Raw genomic sequence first — 20,049 nt, forward strand, 5'->3', positions numbered from 1 at the left:
AAAAAGCTGATGTTAGAAGGATAGTGTTAGGGCACCAATCTATCAAAAAACGTACATAAGACTTTAATTCTCCATAATATTTTAATGGTGTAAACTGACATTCATACAAAACAGAGACCTACAACAAAGTATAAAATATAACTGTTTTATATCTGAACAGGAAATATGTCTTTAACATCCAATATGTTGTGAATATTTAAACAGAATATTCAAGTATCATAATCTTTGTTTACAATCTTACACAACATACCATTTTCTTTATGAACCAGGATAGATTTTTGGTTTTCAAACAATGTATAAAAAATTGATAAGACATAAAACATTGTCAAACTACCTTGACCATCCATGGTGATGTTTGCTAGTCATTACATCACAAGTGTTACAATCAGAAGTGAGATTCCTTATACAGATCGAATGGGACCAATGTGGATCCATTACTGCAGCCCACAATTTTATAATGCATCAATGATTCTATTGATAAAATTTCAAAATTTTCAAATAAATTCTGTGCTTTAAATTGACCTGTTACTCTTCATTGGTGTTATCATATTTTCATTTAAAACCTTTGCTTAAATGTTCATTGAGTAATTTGTACAAAAATATCTGAAACATCAATGATTTGAAATCTATAAACCAACTGGATATTCTGGTCCACTGTTCAGGTATCAGCTTACAAACCCTTGAGCACACTGAGGAATAAGTGCTCCCACATTCCACCAGGTACAATGACCAGAAACCACAATAATATTTTTGTGTATTTATCAGTTTACATCTGTACCACTGTGATGTAGTTGTTACCATGGTCGCAATTTAAAAACATTAAAAAAGAAAATTGTAAAAAAATTCATATATTCACTCCCATTATCATTCCACCTTGCAAACCATACTTACTCCCTTAAAGCAATCATATAAACAGATGAATGTGTAAATTGTGTAGTTGTGACTTAGGTAAAAGTATGTATTATCTCCATCAATGTTAAAAATAAAATGCAAAATATATATCTAAAAAAAAAAGTAAAACATTTAAAAATGAAACTTAATTTGCAAGAAGCGGAATGATGAACATAGTCTGGAGGTATTTAAGATGACGATAATTACAACACATATACAGCATGCTACAAAACTTAGCATTCTATCACATCAGTTCTATAGTAGAATGAAATAAAGTATGAAAGTTTGTTGAAACGTTTTTACTGCATACAAGAGGGTTAGGCTGCTACATGTACATGACTATAGGATAGTTGTACAAAGTGTTACATAAATATAAGAGAGTCAGACAAAGTGTTACATGTACATAAGAGAGTTAGACAAAGTGTTACACAAATATAAGAGAGTCAGACAAAGTGTTGCATGTACCTAAGAGTTGGACAAAGTGTTACATCTATAAAGGAGAGTCAGACAAAGTGTTACATGTACCTAAGAGAGTCAGACAAAGTGTTACATGTACCTAAGAGAGTCAGACAAAGTGTTACATGTACCTAAGAGAGTCAGACAAAGTGTTTCATGTACCTAAGAGAGTCAGACAAAGTGTTACATGTACCTAAGAGAGTCAGACAAAGTGTTACATGTACCTAAGAGAGCCAGACAAAGTGTTACATGTACCTAAGAGAGTCAGACAAAGTGTTTCATGTACCTAAGAGAGTCAGACAAAGTGTTACATGTACATAAGAGAGTCAGACAAAGTGTTACATGTACCTAAGAAAGTCAGACAAAGTGTTTCATGTACCTAAGAGAGTCAGACAAAGTGTTACATGTACATTAGAGTGTCACAGGTTACATATAGATATTCTCTACTTTGTAAAGGTGGATAGGTAAAAATTTTACTTATCTATACTTATGTACTGATTATACAACAACTGTTTGTTGTACATACATCTTAATGATTTTTAGCATATAATAGAATAATAATCAACACAAAACTACCTATTTAGAACCATATATAGAGACATCAACAATCTTGCACAATTGCCCTCAGCCATACTGCTATACTTGATCTATGATTGGAAATAACTTATCCACAGTTCTTCAATCTTTTAAATAACTTTTAATTATCTATTTTACCATTGCCATTTCCATGAAACAATTTATGAAGTGAAATATTACTTTCACCTTTATCGGAATTATACTATTTCACATAAAGGTGATTTTTGTATAAAATTATCAAAGAGTGATGAATCATTTTACAGAATCAGACACTCACAAAAAATATTCATTTTTGAGAAACAGATCCAAAGAAGAAAAAAATTCTAGAATGAAAAGCATTGTAAACTTAAGATAAAGAGTTAAGAGTAAATAAACTATCTTGCTCACAGGTAACATACATGAACTATTGGGATTTTAGTGAAAAGAAAATAAGAACTTTCCGATAAAGTAGATCATTATAAAATACTGTGGGTGTTATATTAGGTAATATATTTGAAAAAGTTGTATAGAAATTTTGATAAATGCCTAGTAGACAATCTAATGTTATCTCTGACAAAAGTTTATGAGGATAAAACTGGCAATGATGGACATGGCAGCGATCCCAGAGGATGGACTGTAGAATGGAGCCTTGGCGCTGCAGGGAACAGCTAGCTGACTGTTGGAGCGTATCACATTATATGGTTGTTGCTCAGGTGGACATGTGATACCAGACTTCTACAACACATATATACACTTCCAGTCATCAAAACAAGGTTTCACAGAATTTTGGGGTTTTTTTTTTAGTGCATGACATTAGGTAATCAACATAAATTTACTGAATCATAACCCTGAAGTTTCTGCCTTAAAAAAAACTGGCATTAAGCATTTCATATTGCAACAAGCAGATAATTTTTTTTCTATTCTAGTCTCAAATTTATGCACTTATAGAATTTTAAGATTGATTCTGTCACATAGCATGGAAAACAGCACTATAACTGACATCAAAAGGACACAGCATAACCACTGTAACCTGATAATATTAAGATGAATTAGATGGAAGGGAGACAACTCCAGACTTACCCGACACATTTCTGTACACGAGGGACAGATGACTGACCCAGAGTGTAAATAGTGGTTTGATGTGTAGCTTACTGCTACTCTCTGACCTTCTTGTACACAGCGATGAGATTGACCACCAATGTTCAGCACAAGTCCAGCTTGACTACTGCAGTGATACTGTAACAGACATTCAATACAAGGCACTGACAATGTATTCTATCTACCAAATAACACTTACTGAAAATTCAAAGCATCAAAACTTAACAGCTTCTTTAATCTGTGTTTACAAAACATTATTTTATAGAATTATACCAGGAGATATAGACAAATCATATATATATATATAATAATTGCTTCACTCCAAAACATAGTTCCAAACTTCATCTGACTGCAGTTTTATTAATTTTCCTGTAACTTTTTCATAAAACAAACAAAATAATTTATTCTGACAATTATTCATAACATTGATTATAGCAAATTAATGCACATACTAAAATACAGCTGTTTTCATCACTGCCAAAAACAGCAAATAATGTATATGACATAAGTATTCTGAAGTAATGATGAAATAATTCTACCCTATTTTGTCCCAATCTATAACATGGTGTGGTGCACTCACCTGATAACAGCCACTTCCCCAGTGTGGCAGACTCAGTAGACTGGAACACTGTTGTAGTTTCCAGAGTCTATCATGGTTGAAACACTTGCTATCGTAGCCATAAGTCTCTCCAAAGAAGCTAATGGTTGGATCTGAGCAAGATAAAGTATTTTGCATTTTTCAATGGAGGTAAATTACAATATGCATAAAAACAGATCATATGCAACAGAAAAAAAAATAAATTCTGAAGTTATGGTTTATCAGATAATAAGAAAAGAAAGTCCCAAATTACTAAGCATAAGAAAAATTAAATTCGCTCATCATATTGTCTAGTCTTTTGAAACAAATCTGTATTCATTCTACAAAATGGATCTGCGTTACAACTATGTCAACAGGTAAATACCTGTTTCACTTAATGGTGTCACCTAATAATGTTTGTATTACTTATTGGAAAGCAAGTCACCTAACAAAAGATGTGTTACTTGATGGAAGAGCCATTCACCTTGTAAAGGTTGTGCTACTTAATAGAAGAGCCAGTCACCTTGTAAAGGTTGTGCTATTTAATAGAAGAGCCAGTAACTTTACAAGAGATTTGTTACTTAAAGGAAGAGCCAGTCACCTTGTAGGGTTGTGCTACTTAACAGAAGAGCCAGTCACTTTACTAGAGATTTGTTACTTAATGGAAGAGCCAGTCACCTTTTAAAGTTGTGCTACTTAATAGAAGAGCCAGTCACCTTACAAGAGATTTGTTACTTAATGGAAGAGCCAGTCATGTTGTAAAGGTTATGCTACTTAATAGAAGAGCCAGTCACCCTGTAAAGGTTGTGCTATTTAATAGAAGAGCCAACAGTACAAAGGTTGTGCTACTTGATGGAAGAGCCAACCATACAAATTTTGTGCTAATTAATGAAAGACCCAGTCGCCTTCAAAAGACTGTTACCGGTATTTAATGGTAGAGCCAACTGCCTTACAATGGTTGTGTTACTAAATAGAAGAGTCAGTCACCTCACGGTAATAGGAAGGTGTAATGAAAAACACAATTCCACTGCTGGGGTTCAAACTAGTGACTTTTCCCACTAGCCAAGGCTAGCAAGGTGACCTGTATTCTATAATTCTACTCTACTCCCTCCTTCACAAATCTTTGACCCTGAAACAACAACAAGCCAGGATCAATATCTCCAAGGAAGCATCTCAATCTCTTATAGCTTCTACCCTTGGAGTAGTCAACAGCACCAAATCTGTAAAAGGAAGAAGCAATGAAAAACACCCTGCCACCACTGGGGTTTAAACTAGCATCCCTTCAGTGACTAATGGAAGAGCCAGTCACCTTTAAAAGGCTGTGTTACCTAATGGAAAAGTCAGTCACCTTTAAAAGGCAGTGTTACTTAATGGAAGAGCCAGTCACCTTTAAAAGGCAGTGTTACTTAATGGAAGAGCCAGTCACCTTAAAATGGCTGTTACCTAATGGAAGAGCCAGTCACCTTTAAAAGGCAGTGTTACTTAATGGAAGAGCCAGTCACCTGACAAAGGTTGTATTACTTGATTTACTTAATGTAAGGTCCTAGAGCCAGAGTTAACTCACGAAGGCTGAGTTACTCGATAGAAGAGTCAGTCATCTTAGAAAGCTTCTACATTAAAAGTTGTTGGAGGATGAAGTAAAACAATGAAATCAGTAGAGCAAATCTTAATCCATTTCATATACATAACAATGATATTAGTAGATCAAACCCTAATCCATTTCATATACATAACAATGATATCAGTAGATCAAACCCTAATCTATTTCATATACATAACAATGATATCAGCAGAGAAAATCCTAATACATTTCATATACATAACAATGATATCAGCAGAGAAAATCCTAATACATTTCATATACCTTAACAATGATATCAGCAGAGAAAATCCTAATACATTTCATATACCTTAACAATGATATCAGCAGAGAAAATCCTAATACATTTCATATACATAATTTTCCTAAGATATAAAATCCATTTTCATTGCTTGAAAGACCCTGTGAATTCAAGTGATCAGGTAAGACAAACTTAATTATATACATGCATTTTGTCTGTTATCTTCCATCAACTGTCAAATCACTCTAAATCTATACAATATATATATACAAGGGAGATAACTATTAACCATGTACAAGGTCTAAGGAATTTATAGAAATTGTTCACATCTGCAAATTACCTGGATTGTTTTCTACTAGAGAACACCTGGAATCTCTAACTGTCACCTCCCCGTTACGCCAGGCAAACTCCTGTAAAACAAAGCATCCACACAATATTCATATCTTGTTAAAGGAAATTAAGACAAATGTTCTGTGTGTACAATGTATGTGTCAGTAAAGTAAATTACTCCATAACATTTACAGTGATATTCAATTCAATGCCTACAGACAAATAAGAACAAAATATGACTCACAACAATGGTGATTTCATTAACATAAAAGATGGATGTTTTTAACATGTAAATGAAGTTGCATTACCATTTCATTAAGTGAAAGAGATGTCTAATCTTCCAGCAAAAACGAAAGTTAGACCAAATTTTAGATTTTCTATCTATCCATTATAATAGTGACAGGAAGTGTTACCTGTAGGTAGGGACAGTAGTCTGCCAGAGACACAGAACCGCCATAGTTCCCCACAGCATACGCTGGTATACCATTCAGGGAATTGAAGTACTGAAAAACAGTTATGTTTAGGATTCTTCTTCAATATGTCTGTAAACCACACAAATTCATAGAGGTTTTCTGATTATGTTTTCATGTCAGAGAAAAAAGTCCTAACAAATACTGCTTTTCTGACGTATGAAATGAATTGGCAGTGATAGATGTGAAATGTCACTTACATTGTAAGTACTAAATTGTAAGAAAACCATATTTCAATACAAAATTGCTCAAAATTTGAGATTATCTAAATGTGGATACAAAGGGATACCTGATACTGTTGAGGAAGACTACTATTGTACTCCACCAGGTTACAGAAGGCCACCGAGTCCCTGTTCCTTGTGCAGTCAGTCTTCAGTACCCCTCTCCGCACCTCATCACAGAATGGATGGATATCACCTCGCCTAGCAATCATGCAATCATCAATCATTAGATGAAATTACCTACTTGTCCAGGGTACATTTTTTAACACCTCAAATAGTGAACGTTAATAAGGTGACTGACCAATATTCCCTTCTCAAAACCTCGACTAATATACATTAACATGACACCCTGTCTCAAGAACTTTCTTGAAATATACTTAAAAAAAAAACCACCTGTTTAAAGAAATGTCACCATTTTCCTTACTAATCAGTAACCTGAAACATCATTTAAAAATAAAAAATACACACTTGGCTCTATTGCGCACAATCCAATCCAGACAACTCCTCTTGACAAAGTCACAGCCCAGATTTTTCCCCCACTCCAACTCCTCAGCACTACTGTAATCCACACTGTACCATCTGTTGCAAGGGAAACATGGACAAGCATGGATTAATATACAAAAAAGTTATCATAACAAATATTACATGATTTACATATCTTTAATCTATATGAAAAAGATTAACCAAAATGGAATTATCATTGTTAGCTTTAATACTTTATGAAAACAGAAGTTCTTTAAAAAACATTGTACTAAATAATCAAATCCTGTCAACACACAAAATTAGCTTGCTAATACGATTAAGTACATGTAATATTAAACCCATCAACTATCAAAAATTTTAAGACACAAAACTGTATTTGATGATTTGGACTGGAATTTGATGCTATCAACAGCTAGAGTCATATAGGGACATGCCAGGTTTGGATGTTGTGGAGGAAAGCCAAAGTTCCCAGAAAAAAACTAACAACCTGCGACCGATACCTGATGACTGCCCCACAGAGGCTTCAAACCCATGACCCAGAGGTGGAGGGCTAGTGATAAAGATAGTACAATGCCTTTACCATTCAACCACCGAGATGATGATAAAACACTGACAGTTTAAAATAGCTGAAGTACATACCCAGTGTCCTCCATTAAAGCCAAGGTCACACGGGAAATCACAGGGTTTTGTGTGTATGTCCCTGTCATAGCCTCGTTCTGAAATCAATGAGGATGTTTATGCATATCAAGTTTATCAACAGGAGCATGCTAACATAAACAATATATATAAACACTGATCTTGTTTTGCTTTATGAAGAGCTGTGACTTAGCCTTTTGAGACTTGTATAAACAGTCACAGGTCCCTGTAAATTTATTTCCAAAATGTTACATTTAAAGTGCTGATGACCTGAATGTCCTATTCATCCAGTTAGTACTGACCTCAAAGATTCGTTTTTCCCAGTGAGTGAGAGCTGTACCCACAATTCCTTGGTCTTCAAGTTCGGCTCCCTCTAGAGTGGAACAATTGAAGTGACGCCGTACCTCATCCTAATTACCAATTACAACAAAAGACAAACATTAAACATGTACATCACTAATGGGAGGAGAAGATGACTACAACAAATCCATAAACATTTAAATCTCATTGACCTGTAAACATTTAGGTGATAACTGAACTACATTTTGGAATTTGCAGCAGAATGTTTATGATCATACTGAGTTTTATTGCCAACGCATTGCAGAGCCAGTCAAATGGATGATTACAACATTATACTATTGATGAACTGCCACTACTGCAAGTATTCAATTTTTATCCCTAATTCATAAAGAGTTACAAAAGCAAAAACCCCAAAATTACCATTTTTTGTGTAATTTCAGAAATATGGATTATTTTGTCCAATATGATTGAGTTTGAAACCAGTAATATTCAAGTCAAGCATTTCGTTGACGGTTTGGTTATACTATAGATTCTGACATAATTTTCATGACACGCCAAGATCAGTTAGGGCCACTGATATTATCAAAAATCATCATCCAGCCTAATTATGTAAATGAGAATTTTGTGAAGGATACATCATGATTATACAGCTATTAATTATTTTCAATGAAATCAATGAAAAAAAATCAATCAAATGTCATGTCACATCTTCAATGAATTAGAATCAAGATTTCAAAGATGTTCAACATTGCAGTTAAAGTATTGTGCTGTTTTACAGCATGGAAATAATGCCAAAATGAAACATAAGATTTCCATCCAAAAGTTTATCAATTTGCCTGTAACTTACCACCACACGGGGAGTGACAATCATGTTAATTGACTTTGATGTGTAGCCACTGCGATTCTTCCAGTTCTGTCGTTTAAATGTCTTCACCACTTTGTCACTCCACTGGTACAAACTAAGTCTGAAACAATGGAACAAGTCACCAATGCTGGTACTGACAAAATATATCTACCCTGTTATCTATATATATTCAGCCAGTTACCAGTCAACATGGATCTCCCTATTCTCCTCTCCCATTGATTTCAATGTAACACAGAAGCAGCACTTAATATAACTTTAACCATAACTTGACTAAAATTAACATAGCTGAAGATCATCCCCCATACAAAAGACAAAGTATTTCATGTATATATATATATTGTGAACATATTTTGAAAGTATCTGTGAAATATCTTTGTTTTTCAAGGGATTAGATACATCTTAGATGAGGTATGACCATGACTTTTACATCCAATTCAGACATGAAGCATAATGCACAGATAATAATGTTGGTGGGACCTATTTTTCAATTTTGAGTATTCAGATTTACATATCAATTTATACATTTTGAAAGTTTAATTTAAAACTGACACAATTTAGGAAGGTGTTGCTAGAAATAAAACATACAGTAAGGATTATCAGGTGAACATCTGGAGCACTTAATGAGATAAACTGATAGAATGTTAAACACTAACTGTGGGTTGTACCAAGGTTTCCCTGATATTGAATTCCGTGTGGTCAGTGGAGTTCCATTTCGGTCATAATAAAAGGCATACAGGCCAGCTGTAAAACCCTGGAATCACAACAAATACAAATCTCTTTATACACAAAATAAAATATGGATATAAAACAGTGGAATCACAACAATACCATGTCACGTCACAAAGTGATATCAATCTCAAGACAAATTTTATTGAATTCCATTATCTTTTCTTTAAATATCAGGCATTGTGTTAATCTATTTTGGTCAAGAAGTAACTAGAAATATTGAACCTAAGTTAGACATTGTGCCTATAAGGACAAAACTATTATTTTTATAGCATCACACATCTTAAACTAAAACTGAAAGCCACTGGCAAACTAGGCACAACTAGGGCACTAACCTAATATATAAAGAAATTTTTGAGGAGTTGAATGGAATGGTTTTGAAGACGAAGCCCAGAAAGGAAAATTAATACTAATTTAGTGTTTTTTACTATGTGTCCATGGTAACAGAAAAAATATAAAAAAATATAAAAGTTGTCAACAGCAAAAGGCTTAAACAGGGCACTACCTTAATATATACAGCTAGTTTTGTGAAGTTGAGTTGAATGGTTTTGAAATTGTAGCCCAGAAAAGCCCTCGGACGGAAGTATGTAGGGACAAACGTGTGGCCGGACGGAGACCAAATTAATATTTCCGGCAAACATGTCTCTTGGGGAATAATGAAAATATTACAATGAGCAAAATCAACTTTCTTGAATTTTGTTATGCTGTCCATTTTATTAAGTCTATCCCTATTAATCAACATAGTAAGTCAAAACAAAATGAGCCAATCAAATTAAATTTATAAAGGTATCTGAGTCAATCAAAATGAATTAATAAAGGTATCCAAGCCAATCAAGATGAATTTAAAAAGGTGTCTGAGCCAATCAAAATGAATTTATAAAGGTGTCTGAGCCAATCAAGATGAATTTAAAAAGGTGTCTGAGCCAATCAAAATGAATTTATAAAGGTGTCTGAGCCAATCAAAATGAATTTATAAAGGTGTCTGAGCCAATCAAAATGAATTTATAAAGGTGTCTGAGCCAATCAAAATGAATTTATAAAGGTGTCTGAGCCAATCAAAATGAATTTATAAAGGTGTCTGAGCCAATCAAAATGAATTTATAAAGGTGTCTGAGCCAATCAAAATGAATTTATAAAGGTGTCTGAGCCAATCAAAATGAATTTATAAAGGTGTCTGAGCCAATCAAAATGAATTTATAAAGGTGTCTGAGCCAATCAAAATGAATTTATAAAGGTGTCTGAGCCAATCAAAATGAATTTATAAAGGTGTCTGAGCTAATCAAAATGAATTTATAAAGGTGTCTGAGCTAATCAAAATGAATTTATAAAGGTGTCTGAGCCAATCAAAATGAATTTAAAAAGGTGTCTGAGCCATTCAGAGACTACAGTGATCATCTTCCATTCTTATGTTTGTTCATGTACCATTATGTTCATTATTTTTGCCTAACAAGAGACATTTTATGAACAGGTCACCTGTTGAAAGCCAAGGTCACACATCACAGGAACTCCAGTTGATATTTAAAAAGTGTTAAACTCACCAATGCATGGAGAATTTCATGTTTAAGCGTTGATAGCAGCTGAAGATGATCTTGCTTTTCGATGGATATGGATTCTGGACAAATACTGAAGTAGCCTGCTACTGGTCTGAAAGCATAACATATAATGAAGTAGCAAGTTACAGGTCTGAAATTATAACATATGAAGTAGCTAATGTTTGAAATCATTATGTATATACTGTAGCCAGTTACAACATTTATGAATTCTCTATATGCCTTTTTAAATACAGTATAAGCACAGGTACACATGTGTGATCTACCAGTAATACATTAGCAAAAGTTTCTTTATGTGGCAAAGCAAACTTGTGTTTTGTTAAGAGTAGTGGGTATCCCAGTTTAATCCAGGTTATCAATAAGTTTGGTGTATCGCTTGATGACATATGGCACCACCCACAAATGAAATACTGCAACGAGTATGAGAGGCTTTATTTTACAAAGAGAAAATTAATTTTCATTTAAATTTTCAAAATGACATTGATGGTCCATAACTCACAGCCAAGTGTATATACTGGAGAAGCAAGTGATTTTGAAATCATACAATATGTTTCAAAATTAAAACATCTAAATTTCAGTAACCGATATTCAAAGACAAACCCGAATCTATTTACCTATCCAGAGCTGCCTCCTGCTGACAATGTGCTGCATATGCTATGGTACGTGCCTTACGGCATCGTGGTGTTGAGAGAGCAGCAACATAGAGAATGAAGTCAGTGTTGTTGACGCCTGGACCAGCATCTGATGTACTTCTCCAGATATTGAACCTACTGTCCCACAGATAACACCTCTGTAAATGACAACAGCCAGGTGATAAAAAAATTCAAACATATTGGTTAATGTGAAAGGCTGGATTAAAATGAGTAAGTGGTTAGTGTGTCCTCACTCTCACAATTGTTTGCTAATTGATTTTGAAATGATATATACATGTACTTTTGATATATTAATGATACACTACACATATTTTTATCAAAAGTTCCAGATTTTAACTTTTGAACCTTTTTAAACTGTAAACAATGCCACTCTGACCTCCTTACTCCTGGCCTCTTGTTTTCATCATTTACAAATTAACCATTCCTAGAAGACTACTAATTATAATGACACTCCCAAAAAAAACCTTCCCCCATCTCCATTAACTTGTTTTCACATTTACTACATGGGTAACATGACATGTCTCACCTCTAAATGCTCCAAGGGTATAAAAATGTCACCACATTTCGTGAGGGCAGCACATCCATCCACACAATATCGTCCCTTGTCAATGTCTCTGTATCGTACTTCATCTGACTGACACTGCCTGATACATAAAACATCAATCATTCATCAAATGTCTGCTTCATACACAGTTCTCTCATTAAACCTTATTACATCATCTATACAAGCATGTGTTCAAATATGCTGAATCATTGTCATCAGAAAACAAAAAATAATTAATTCAGCAAAATATATAAATCTTGCTAAATGAAGACATTTAACAGTAAATTAATTACTTGGTATTTTTTTTTTCATTTGCTTTGAATTAAACTGTATTTCGATTTTGATCATATTGCTACAAAAAGCTTATCTACCTGCCTATGTAGTGTTGGATATCTCTTTTCACATCAAAGCATTGGTGCAGGATTGATGTGTGTTATGTTGTTGTTTACTTGTTTACTATTATACTGCACTGTGTGTATATATAAAACTGATAAGGTGTTTAGGTACAGGTAATAAATGTATTTATACTCCACAAACCAACTCCCTCCCAGGCAAATCTGAGACATTTTTCAACAAACTTCTATAAATAGCAATAACCTGGCCTTCACTTTTGGTTTCTAACACTAACTTTTTCAGGTGTTTTCATTTGTTTTCCATTTAGCAAAAAAAGGCTAACATCTTCTTTGGCTTTGTGACCCGGAAACAAAAACTTATTTCAGGTACTTGACACTTGATGTTTTTATAAACTTTCATCAAAATCTGTTGAAAAATTGAACTTTCAGTATATTACCACTGGATCAGTGTGAGAATTTTCAGGTACTGAATGTATATACATAACATTATATATCCCACAGAAACACATTGCACACAATACAAAACAGTGCGCAATGTTCAACACTATATAATTACCTGTTGAGTCTGATGGAACCAATGGTGCGTCGTACAGAGAGAGTCCGCTCCCAGTAGTCGACTGCTTCCCTTACCAAGGTCTGAAAAAAAGAGCAATGACGTCAGCTGATGGACGCTATAGCTATCAGCTGATAAGCCATGCCAACATGTCAGTGCTCTGTTATGCTGTTATTCCAAACTGGTTATACAGTCTGTATTTGTTGTTTATTTATCATACAATTAACAACTTGGGTCATATAGAGGTGGTGTCTCCTTATAGGAACCTGTTTTTATATAATTACCTCAATGAAATTCATTCAGAAAGTCCAATGCCCCATATTCAGAGCAAAGAGGTAAAGTCCCTTTCCCCACGGACACAACCAAAGTAAACATTGGGTAGTCAAAGATTTCACCTTCCTGAGAAATATCTCTGGGATCAAACAACACAGCTTGAAAAGTCAGATGCTTACATGTAATCTTCATTGTCAATTTACTGTACTTAAATTTAGTATATTTTCTTGACAAAGTCTTGTACACCTAACATGTATAAAGATTCATTCTAATACATGTATAAAGGAGAAATATTTCCAAACTTGTCTTTTTCTAGACAGAAAATGTTTTCAACATGTTAAATGGAAATTCAAAAATTAAAAAGGAGAAAAAAATGGGAAATGAGTAATTCCTAAGTAAAGCATAACTTTTTGGAATAATAGGGTTCAACAAACTTACTTCAATTAGAGAGCGGTGGGAGGCCGGGAGAAAACTTATACTGTTGTCATAGTGCAGATGGATCCTCAGAGGCTGGTCAGGACTCCTCTTCCGAACAACGTGGTGAGGTTCTGAATCCAGGCTCACATCTAGGATAACCTAAAATGTAGTAGGAACATACAGGAGTGTCAATATATCTCATACAAGAAATTTCACAACCTTGTTTACAAGTGTACATTGAAAAAAATTCCAAATCTAACACTTTTTGTATGATTTGAGAAATTCTAGAATGTTTTTTCCAAAAAATGAAGAAACTTCATACCAAGTAATAAACAAAACTTAGGTATGGTCCAGATGAATAGGATGAATTCACAACTCAAATATCTGTGTCCAGAAACTTGTGTACAGATGAAACTTTATTTTTAGTTATACCTATAGAGCTACCACATCCAGAGGCAGTGTCACATTATACACTTAACTGATACCGGTACATGGTTACTCTATAGATTAATTCATATCTTGACCTTTCAACACTCCCCAAGGTTTTTGCTTCATCCTGTCTTTTTTCTTTATTTCCAAAACATTTTCTACACAAGACCAAATTAATTACTTCTTCATATCCCACGGGATTCCCCCTTCCATCTTTTCTTCCTCCCCAAATTTTCTCTGTTCTTCACTCTGATTATGACATCCTTTAATTTTCACTGTTTTTTTATACAGTCATTCTTCTCTTCCTCCTCCCTGAAATGTTCTTTGTTCTATAACCTAACACATCTTTCATTTATTTCTTTATTCAGAGCCTCCTCCTCTTCCTCCTCCTTTGAACTTTCTCCATTCTATTCTCTGATACCTTTTCCCCTTGTTTCTCTATCCAGTGCATTCCCCCTCTTTCTCCTCCATTAAACTTTCCCCGTTCTATGCTCTGACACTTTTCCCCTTATTTCTCTATCCAGTGCCTTTCCCCTCTTTCTCCTCCTTTAAACTTTCCCTGTTCCATGCTCTGACACTTTTCCCCTTATTTCTCTATCCAGTGCATTCTCCCTCTTTCTCCTCCATTAAACTTTCCCTGTTCCATGCTCTGACACTTTTCCCCTTGTTTCTCTATCCAGTGCCTTCCCCCTCTTTCTCCTCCATTAAACTTTCCCTGTTCCATGCTCTGACACTTTTCCCCTTGTTTCTCTATCCAGTGCATTCCCCCTCTTTCTCCTCCATTAAACTTTCCCCGTTCCATGCTCTGACACCTTTTACCCTTATTTCTCTATCCAGTGCCTTGCCCTTGGTTTCTCCTCCATTAAACTTTCCCTGTTCCATGCTCTGACACTTTTCCCCTTATTTCTCTATCCAGTGCCTTCCCCCTCTTTCTCCTCCATTGAACTTTCCCTCTTCCATGCTCTGACACCTTTTCCTGTTGTTTCTCTATCCAAAGCCTTCTTCATCTCCCTTCCCCTTGAACTTTCTCTAATCTATGTTCTGATATCTTTTTCTCTTGTTTCCATCCAGAGCCTTCCAGCTCCCCAAAATTTTCTCTGTTCCACGCCATGTATAACTCAAGTATCTTTCTCCTGTTTTTTAATGAAGTTTTGTATTCCTTCCTTATCCCTAAAATTTTCTCTGCTTCACAGCCTATCACCTTTTTCACTTGTTGTTCTATTCAGAGTCTTCCCTTTCTTCCTCCTCCATAAAACACTGAATTGTATCTGTTCAACACTCACACCATTTTCATTTGCTCCTCTATAAGAAGAGCCACCCCCTTCTTTATCCTCCCTAAAACTTTCTCAATTACACACCCTTATGCCCATTTCACTTTTTTTTCTACCAAAAATAAATCATTTCCACATCCTATTTTCCCCTTCCAACTTTGATCCATTTCTGTGTTCAAATCTTGCGAGAATTTCAGCCTTTTCACCTATTACAAAGAATTTTTAAACCACATTTTCATCCATTACAGGGATTTTTAAATCACCTTTCCATCCATCTCTGGGATTCATAAACCACCTTTCTATACCTTTCAAAAATTCTAAACCACCTTTCTACACCTTTCAAAAATTCTAAACCACCTTTCTACCCATTTCAGGGATTTTTAAACCACCTTTTCAATCATTTCAAGGATTTTAAAACTTTCTTTTCACACATTTGAGGTATATTTAAACCACATTTCTATCCACCCACCCAGGGGTTTTTCACATCACCTGTTATTGATACAAAGAAAGGTGGAGCACTGATACTCCAGTCACTCTTGTTACAGGGCTCATTAAGATAATGTAGACTCTATATCTAATACACTGATTGCTTGAAATCTGATTCTACAAAAGGTCTATCAGGACAATGTGGAAGTAGGTCACATGAGATCTACAAACTACACTCAGTACTAAGAGTATATTCACCAATATCATACAGAGCTACACTCTTCAGGTTCTCTTTTTCTAATTGACTAGTTAAGGACATGTTATAAACATAATAAAGAGCTTTTGTGAAACAGCCTATAAACCTACTAAAGCTTTCTTGTTTAAGGATGTTATTTTACAGAAAACTATTACTGTGCTTATGTGCCTGTTATTATATCCATCGAATATCCTATATTTATCTGGCAACGCATTTGCTAATCATACACTTGTATTAGTAAATGTATAATTCTATACAGTACAAAGGGTGAATAGTACCTAATAGATGAATATAGGACATTCAATGCAACAAGTCATACAAATTTTTATTTTTGCTAGCATAGACGAGAAACTTCAAGAAGACAAGGTTCATAAAAAAAATCATATGAAATGATAACTAATGTACATTTTTCATAAACATTTAAACATCAACTTTAATAAAGACTTTAATGAAAATTTCAAATCTGCTTTGTGTCAACCTTTTACTTGGATTTGTTTTACCATCTATGTTACTACATAAATAATATGATCACTATTATTTTCTTTCTGAAAATTATCTTTGTTGTTACAGTAGAAGTCTACAACATTAATATTATTAAAATAGGTTATGATATTGTCATACTTTTCTGCAAGAATACAGGAAATAATTTCAATAATTTTTTTAGAATAACAGATTATTAGTATAATCATTAAATGGGGAAATAACCATTTTTACACTGATCATATATATGTAAGTCATATAAAAGCGGTGGAATTTGATAAAATAGCTTGAAAATTAATTCATAGAGTTTTAACCTTAAACCTTATCAAAATTGATTGTTTGACCTAAAAAAGACCATGCATTTATCAAATATTACTGATCAGAAATATGATATAACAATGACTCTGATTTGAAGATTATCAATACATGCTTATATTATAAACCTTCACTATGAAAACTGGACGTATACTGTGTAATTTTTCTGATGCCCTCTTCCTGGTACATTTTATATAAAAATGTTTAGTACTATTCATGACGTTGATCCACTATCAGGTTCCTACCCCAAACCCCAAATGTACGATCAAACTCTTCTACAAATTCTATTTGGAACAGAAAATCAATGACAATTGACTTATCTAAATTCTATAAGTAGAGAGCCCATCTTCAATGTGCAGTGGTTTGATATAACATACATTTTGCTAGTATACATGAGCAATACATATTGCATGAGACAAGGTTCTTTCAGCAATAAAAATAGGACTCACTATTGACGAAAACTTATATATGGAATTCCTTACAGGGTCAATTTTCTGGCAGAGACAGATTACCACAACAGTAAATTTGATTGTCTTCATTTTAACTATAGCCACCAAGAATCACACTGTATTACTTAAATGGGGGAGATGACTGATGATAATTTAGCCATAATAAGTTATGGGTATTGTAAAATGTCTGCTGTTTTGGTACTCAGATTGGAGAAGAGGATATGGTTGCCTGAGCGCCACTGTAAGCAAATCATTTAATGCTAAGACTTTCATAATTTTTAATTGATACTGTTTAAAACATGGAAACATTGTGAGTATGAAGGTACTTAAACTATGGTAGACTTTGGACACTTTGTGGCATTATAAATTTATATGCAATAATGAAGTTCCAAAGACATATTTTTGACACACAAGATTTTGAATGAGTTAGAACATATAACCTGGAGTACCTTACAAATGCCTTTGTAGACTTAATTGATTTAAGAAATTAAAGACATGAGTTGACCCAACCAATGTATACCAATATTTTTTACAAGTTTTGTAGAATTTGCATCTAAGTTGTCTCTAAGCCAATAGTATTTTGAAGCATAAAGATTTAAAAGGACCAAAGTTATTTTCAGGAATTCAATTCCTAATATGCAGTTGCTTTAGGACTCCATAAATCAGAAAAAGGGACTTGTTTATAAAGCATTTGCAAGACATAAAAACATTAAAAGCTACAAGTGTAAAACTTCTCAATCCAAATTCAGTTTCAAATCACAACTGCTGAACAAAATTATACTTATAGATTCAACTTTCAATTGTAAATCAATAAACATTGATATGAAAAAATTGACATTAACGTTTATTTCTGAATTATCATATCTTTCTCAAAATGATTTTTAGGTGTTGGTACTGTAACCATACATGCTTTCAAATGTACTTTAACTAAAACAAAATCTAAGTATGATGACGTTTCTACTGATTCTCTTAAAATAAAATTCAAAATAGTTATCATTTTGAATCCCATATTCAATTATAAATTCTGTCAGACATCAGATCACTTAATACATATAAATTGAAAGTAAACCAAGTATCATATCAACAGAATTAACAACATGTACAGGTAGATCCTATAATATCTACTAAATTTTCTAATGCATAAAAAACAATATATAAAGTTGTCATACCTCATTTCGAGATGCTGGTTGATGATCACAACTGAATCCTGACACTGGAAATTCTGGGACAAGCTGGTCTTCAAGTGAGTAATGTATCACTAATGATATAACTAAACAAAACTTCTGCATTGTATGTCCCGTCATCATATTGGAAGCACAGGCATTATAATGATAAACATGATTGAGTAAGTGTTCTTGTATTTAGTATAATTATCCATTCATGTTCATGTGAACCAGTCAATCTCCTGATTGCTTTTTGTAATGAAACTACACATATCATCCACAATGTAAACCAGATCTTCAAGTATAGTAGAGTTCACATGATTAACACTTCATCTGCACTTGTGTATGCTTCAGTACATGAAATCCATGTATAAGAAAGTATGCAGCTAATGGCTACATGTAGCCTTGGTATGTTTCTTTTTTTGTATTGCAGATAATTTTATAACATAAACGCTAACACTATTTCCTTACTTGAGGCAGAATCACATCAATGTCATAGTGTTTTAGATGTCTAGTGATAACTCACAGTAGATGAATCACCCTTCAGTTGCTGAACCAATGGCCACATACTACACATCCCTACACTGTGATGTTTGGTCATCCCTACAGCTACAGTGTAGCACCTATACACTCTGCAGAGTAATACAGTACAACTCATACAGAAATAGAGGACTCATAATTATAATAGCGAAGTACATTATATAATAATTACATTTCTCCTTACTAACTCTTCCAAATTAATCTATATAGGTATAACGAGTTGGTGCTAATGCAATGCCAAAAATATTAGATCTAAAACATAAATGTTCTAGATCTGAATTAATTAAAAATAAACAAATAAAAAACGTTTTTAATGAAAACATTAATTTCATTTCACATCATATTTTTTCTCTCTCTTGAATTTGATTCAGAAAAAGTCCCGTGCTTTATGTTTCGCACTAAACTTAACCTGTGATTGTCAGAATATATGGTAAATTACATAATCAAAATTGCTATTTTACGTAGCTTCTAAAAATAAAATCGGGGTACTCAAGAAATGTCACGAACGGTGAATCAATAATTTAAGATTAATCTTTGTTGTTTGGAGCATTGTGTCAAATTGACGATATATATATTATTAAGCTACAGAAATCAAACAATATACTTGACTGCACAACGGGGCACACGTTCAAAACTTGTCATCATTTGCCGTATGCTCTCGACTTTCCAAACCCCTCCATCGGCCCTCATCTTAACTTTCGTACCATTTTACAGGAGAGTTACAAATAATGGGGAATAATATTTTAATCGTTTCTGTCGAAATGTCTGTTTTGGAATTATATTTCAGTAAAAAATAACGATAAGTCATAATAAGGATTTTGTTGTAAGAAAAGCAGTAGTTGAGACTGATTATTTTTGTACTTAATGTTTCCGTAAAAAAAATAAAACGACAATAATAATGAGAGCTTCGGAAATTTATATATGCGGG

At 33.8% G+C, this 20,049-nt stretch overlaps 1 protein-coding gene across 2 annotated transcripts; it reads right to left on the reverse strand.

Moving 5' to 3' along the window:
- Positions 1–2,235: 2,235 nt before the first annotated feature.
- LOC132556606 (leishmanolysin-like peptidase) lies at positions 2,236–19,813 on the reverse strand. Of its 2 annotated transcripts, none has more exons than XM_060221036.1 (18): positions 19,726–19,813; positions 18,588–19,213; positions 13,814–13,951; positions 13,106–13,185; positions 12,179–12,296; positions 11,614–11,789; positions 10,988–11,093; positions 9,377–9,474; positions 8,706–8,823; positions 7,861–7,968; positions 7,562–7,638; positions 6,908–7,018; positions 6,508–6,640; positions 6,162–6,251; positions 5,759–5,828; positions 3,581–3,711; positions 2,983–3,138; positions 2,236–2,637 (listed from the first exon to the last, which is right to left on the reverse strand). In XM_060221036.1, the coding sequence occupies exons 2-18, from the start codon at positions 18,723–18,725 to the stop codon at positions 2,467–2,469; spliced, it is 2,019 nt and encodes a 672-aa protein (XP_060077019.1). In that variant the 5' UTR covers positions 18,726–19,213; positions 19,726–19,813; the 3' UTR covers positions 2,236–2,466. The 2 variants fall into 2 exon arrangements, with proteins under 2 accessions (XP_060077019.1, XP_060077020.1); XM_060221037.1 differs by having other exon boundaries at positions 19,731–19,776.
- Positions 19,814–20,049: the final 236 nt, after the last annotated feature.

This window comes from Ylistrum balloti, unplaced genomic scaffold (genome assembly GCF_031769215.1).
Source record: "Ylistrum balloti isolate Yb309-2 unplaced genomic scaffold, AGI_CSIRO_Ybal_v1 Utg370580, whole genome shotgun sequence".
Classification (NCBI taxonomy): domain Eukaryota; kingdom Metazoa; phylum Mollusca; class Bivalvia; order Pectinida; family Pectinidae; genus Ylistrum; species Ylistrum balloti.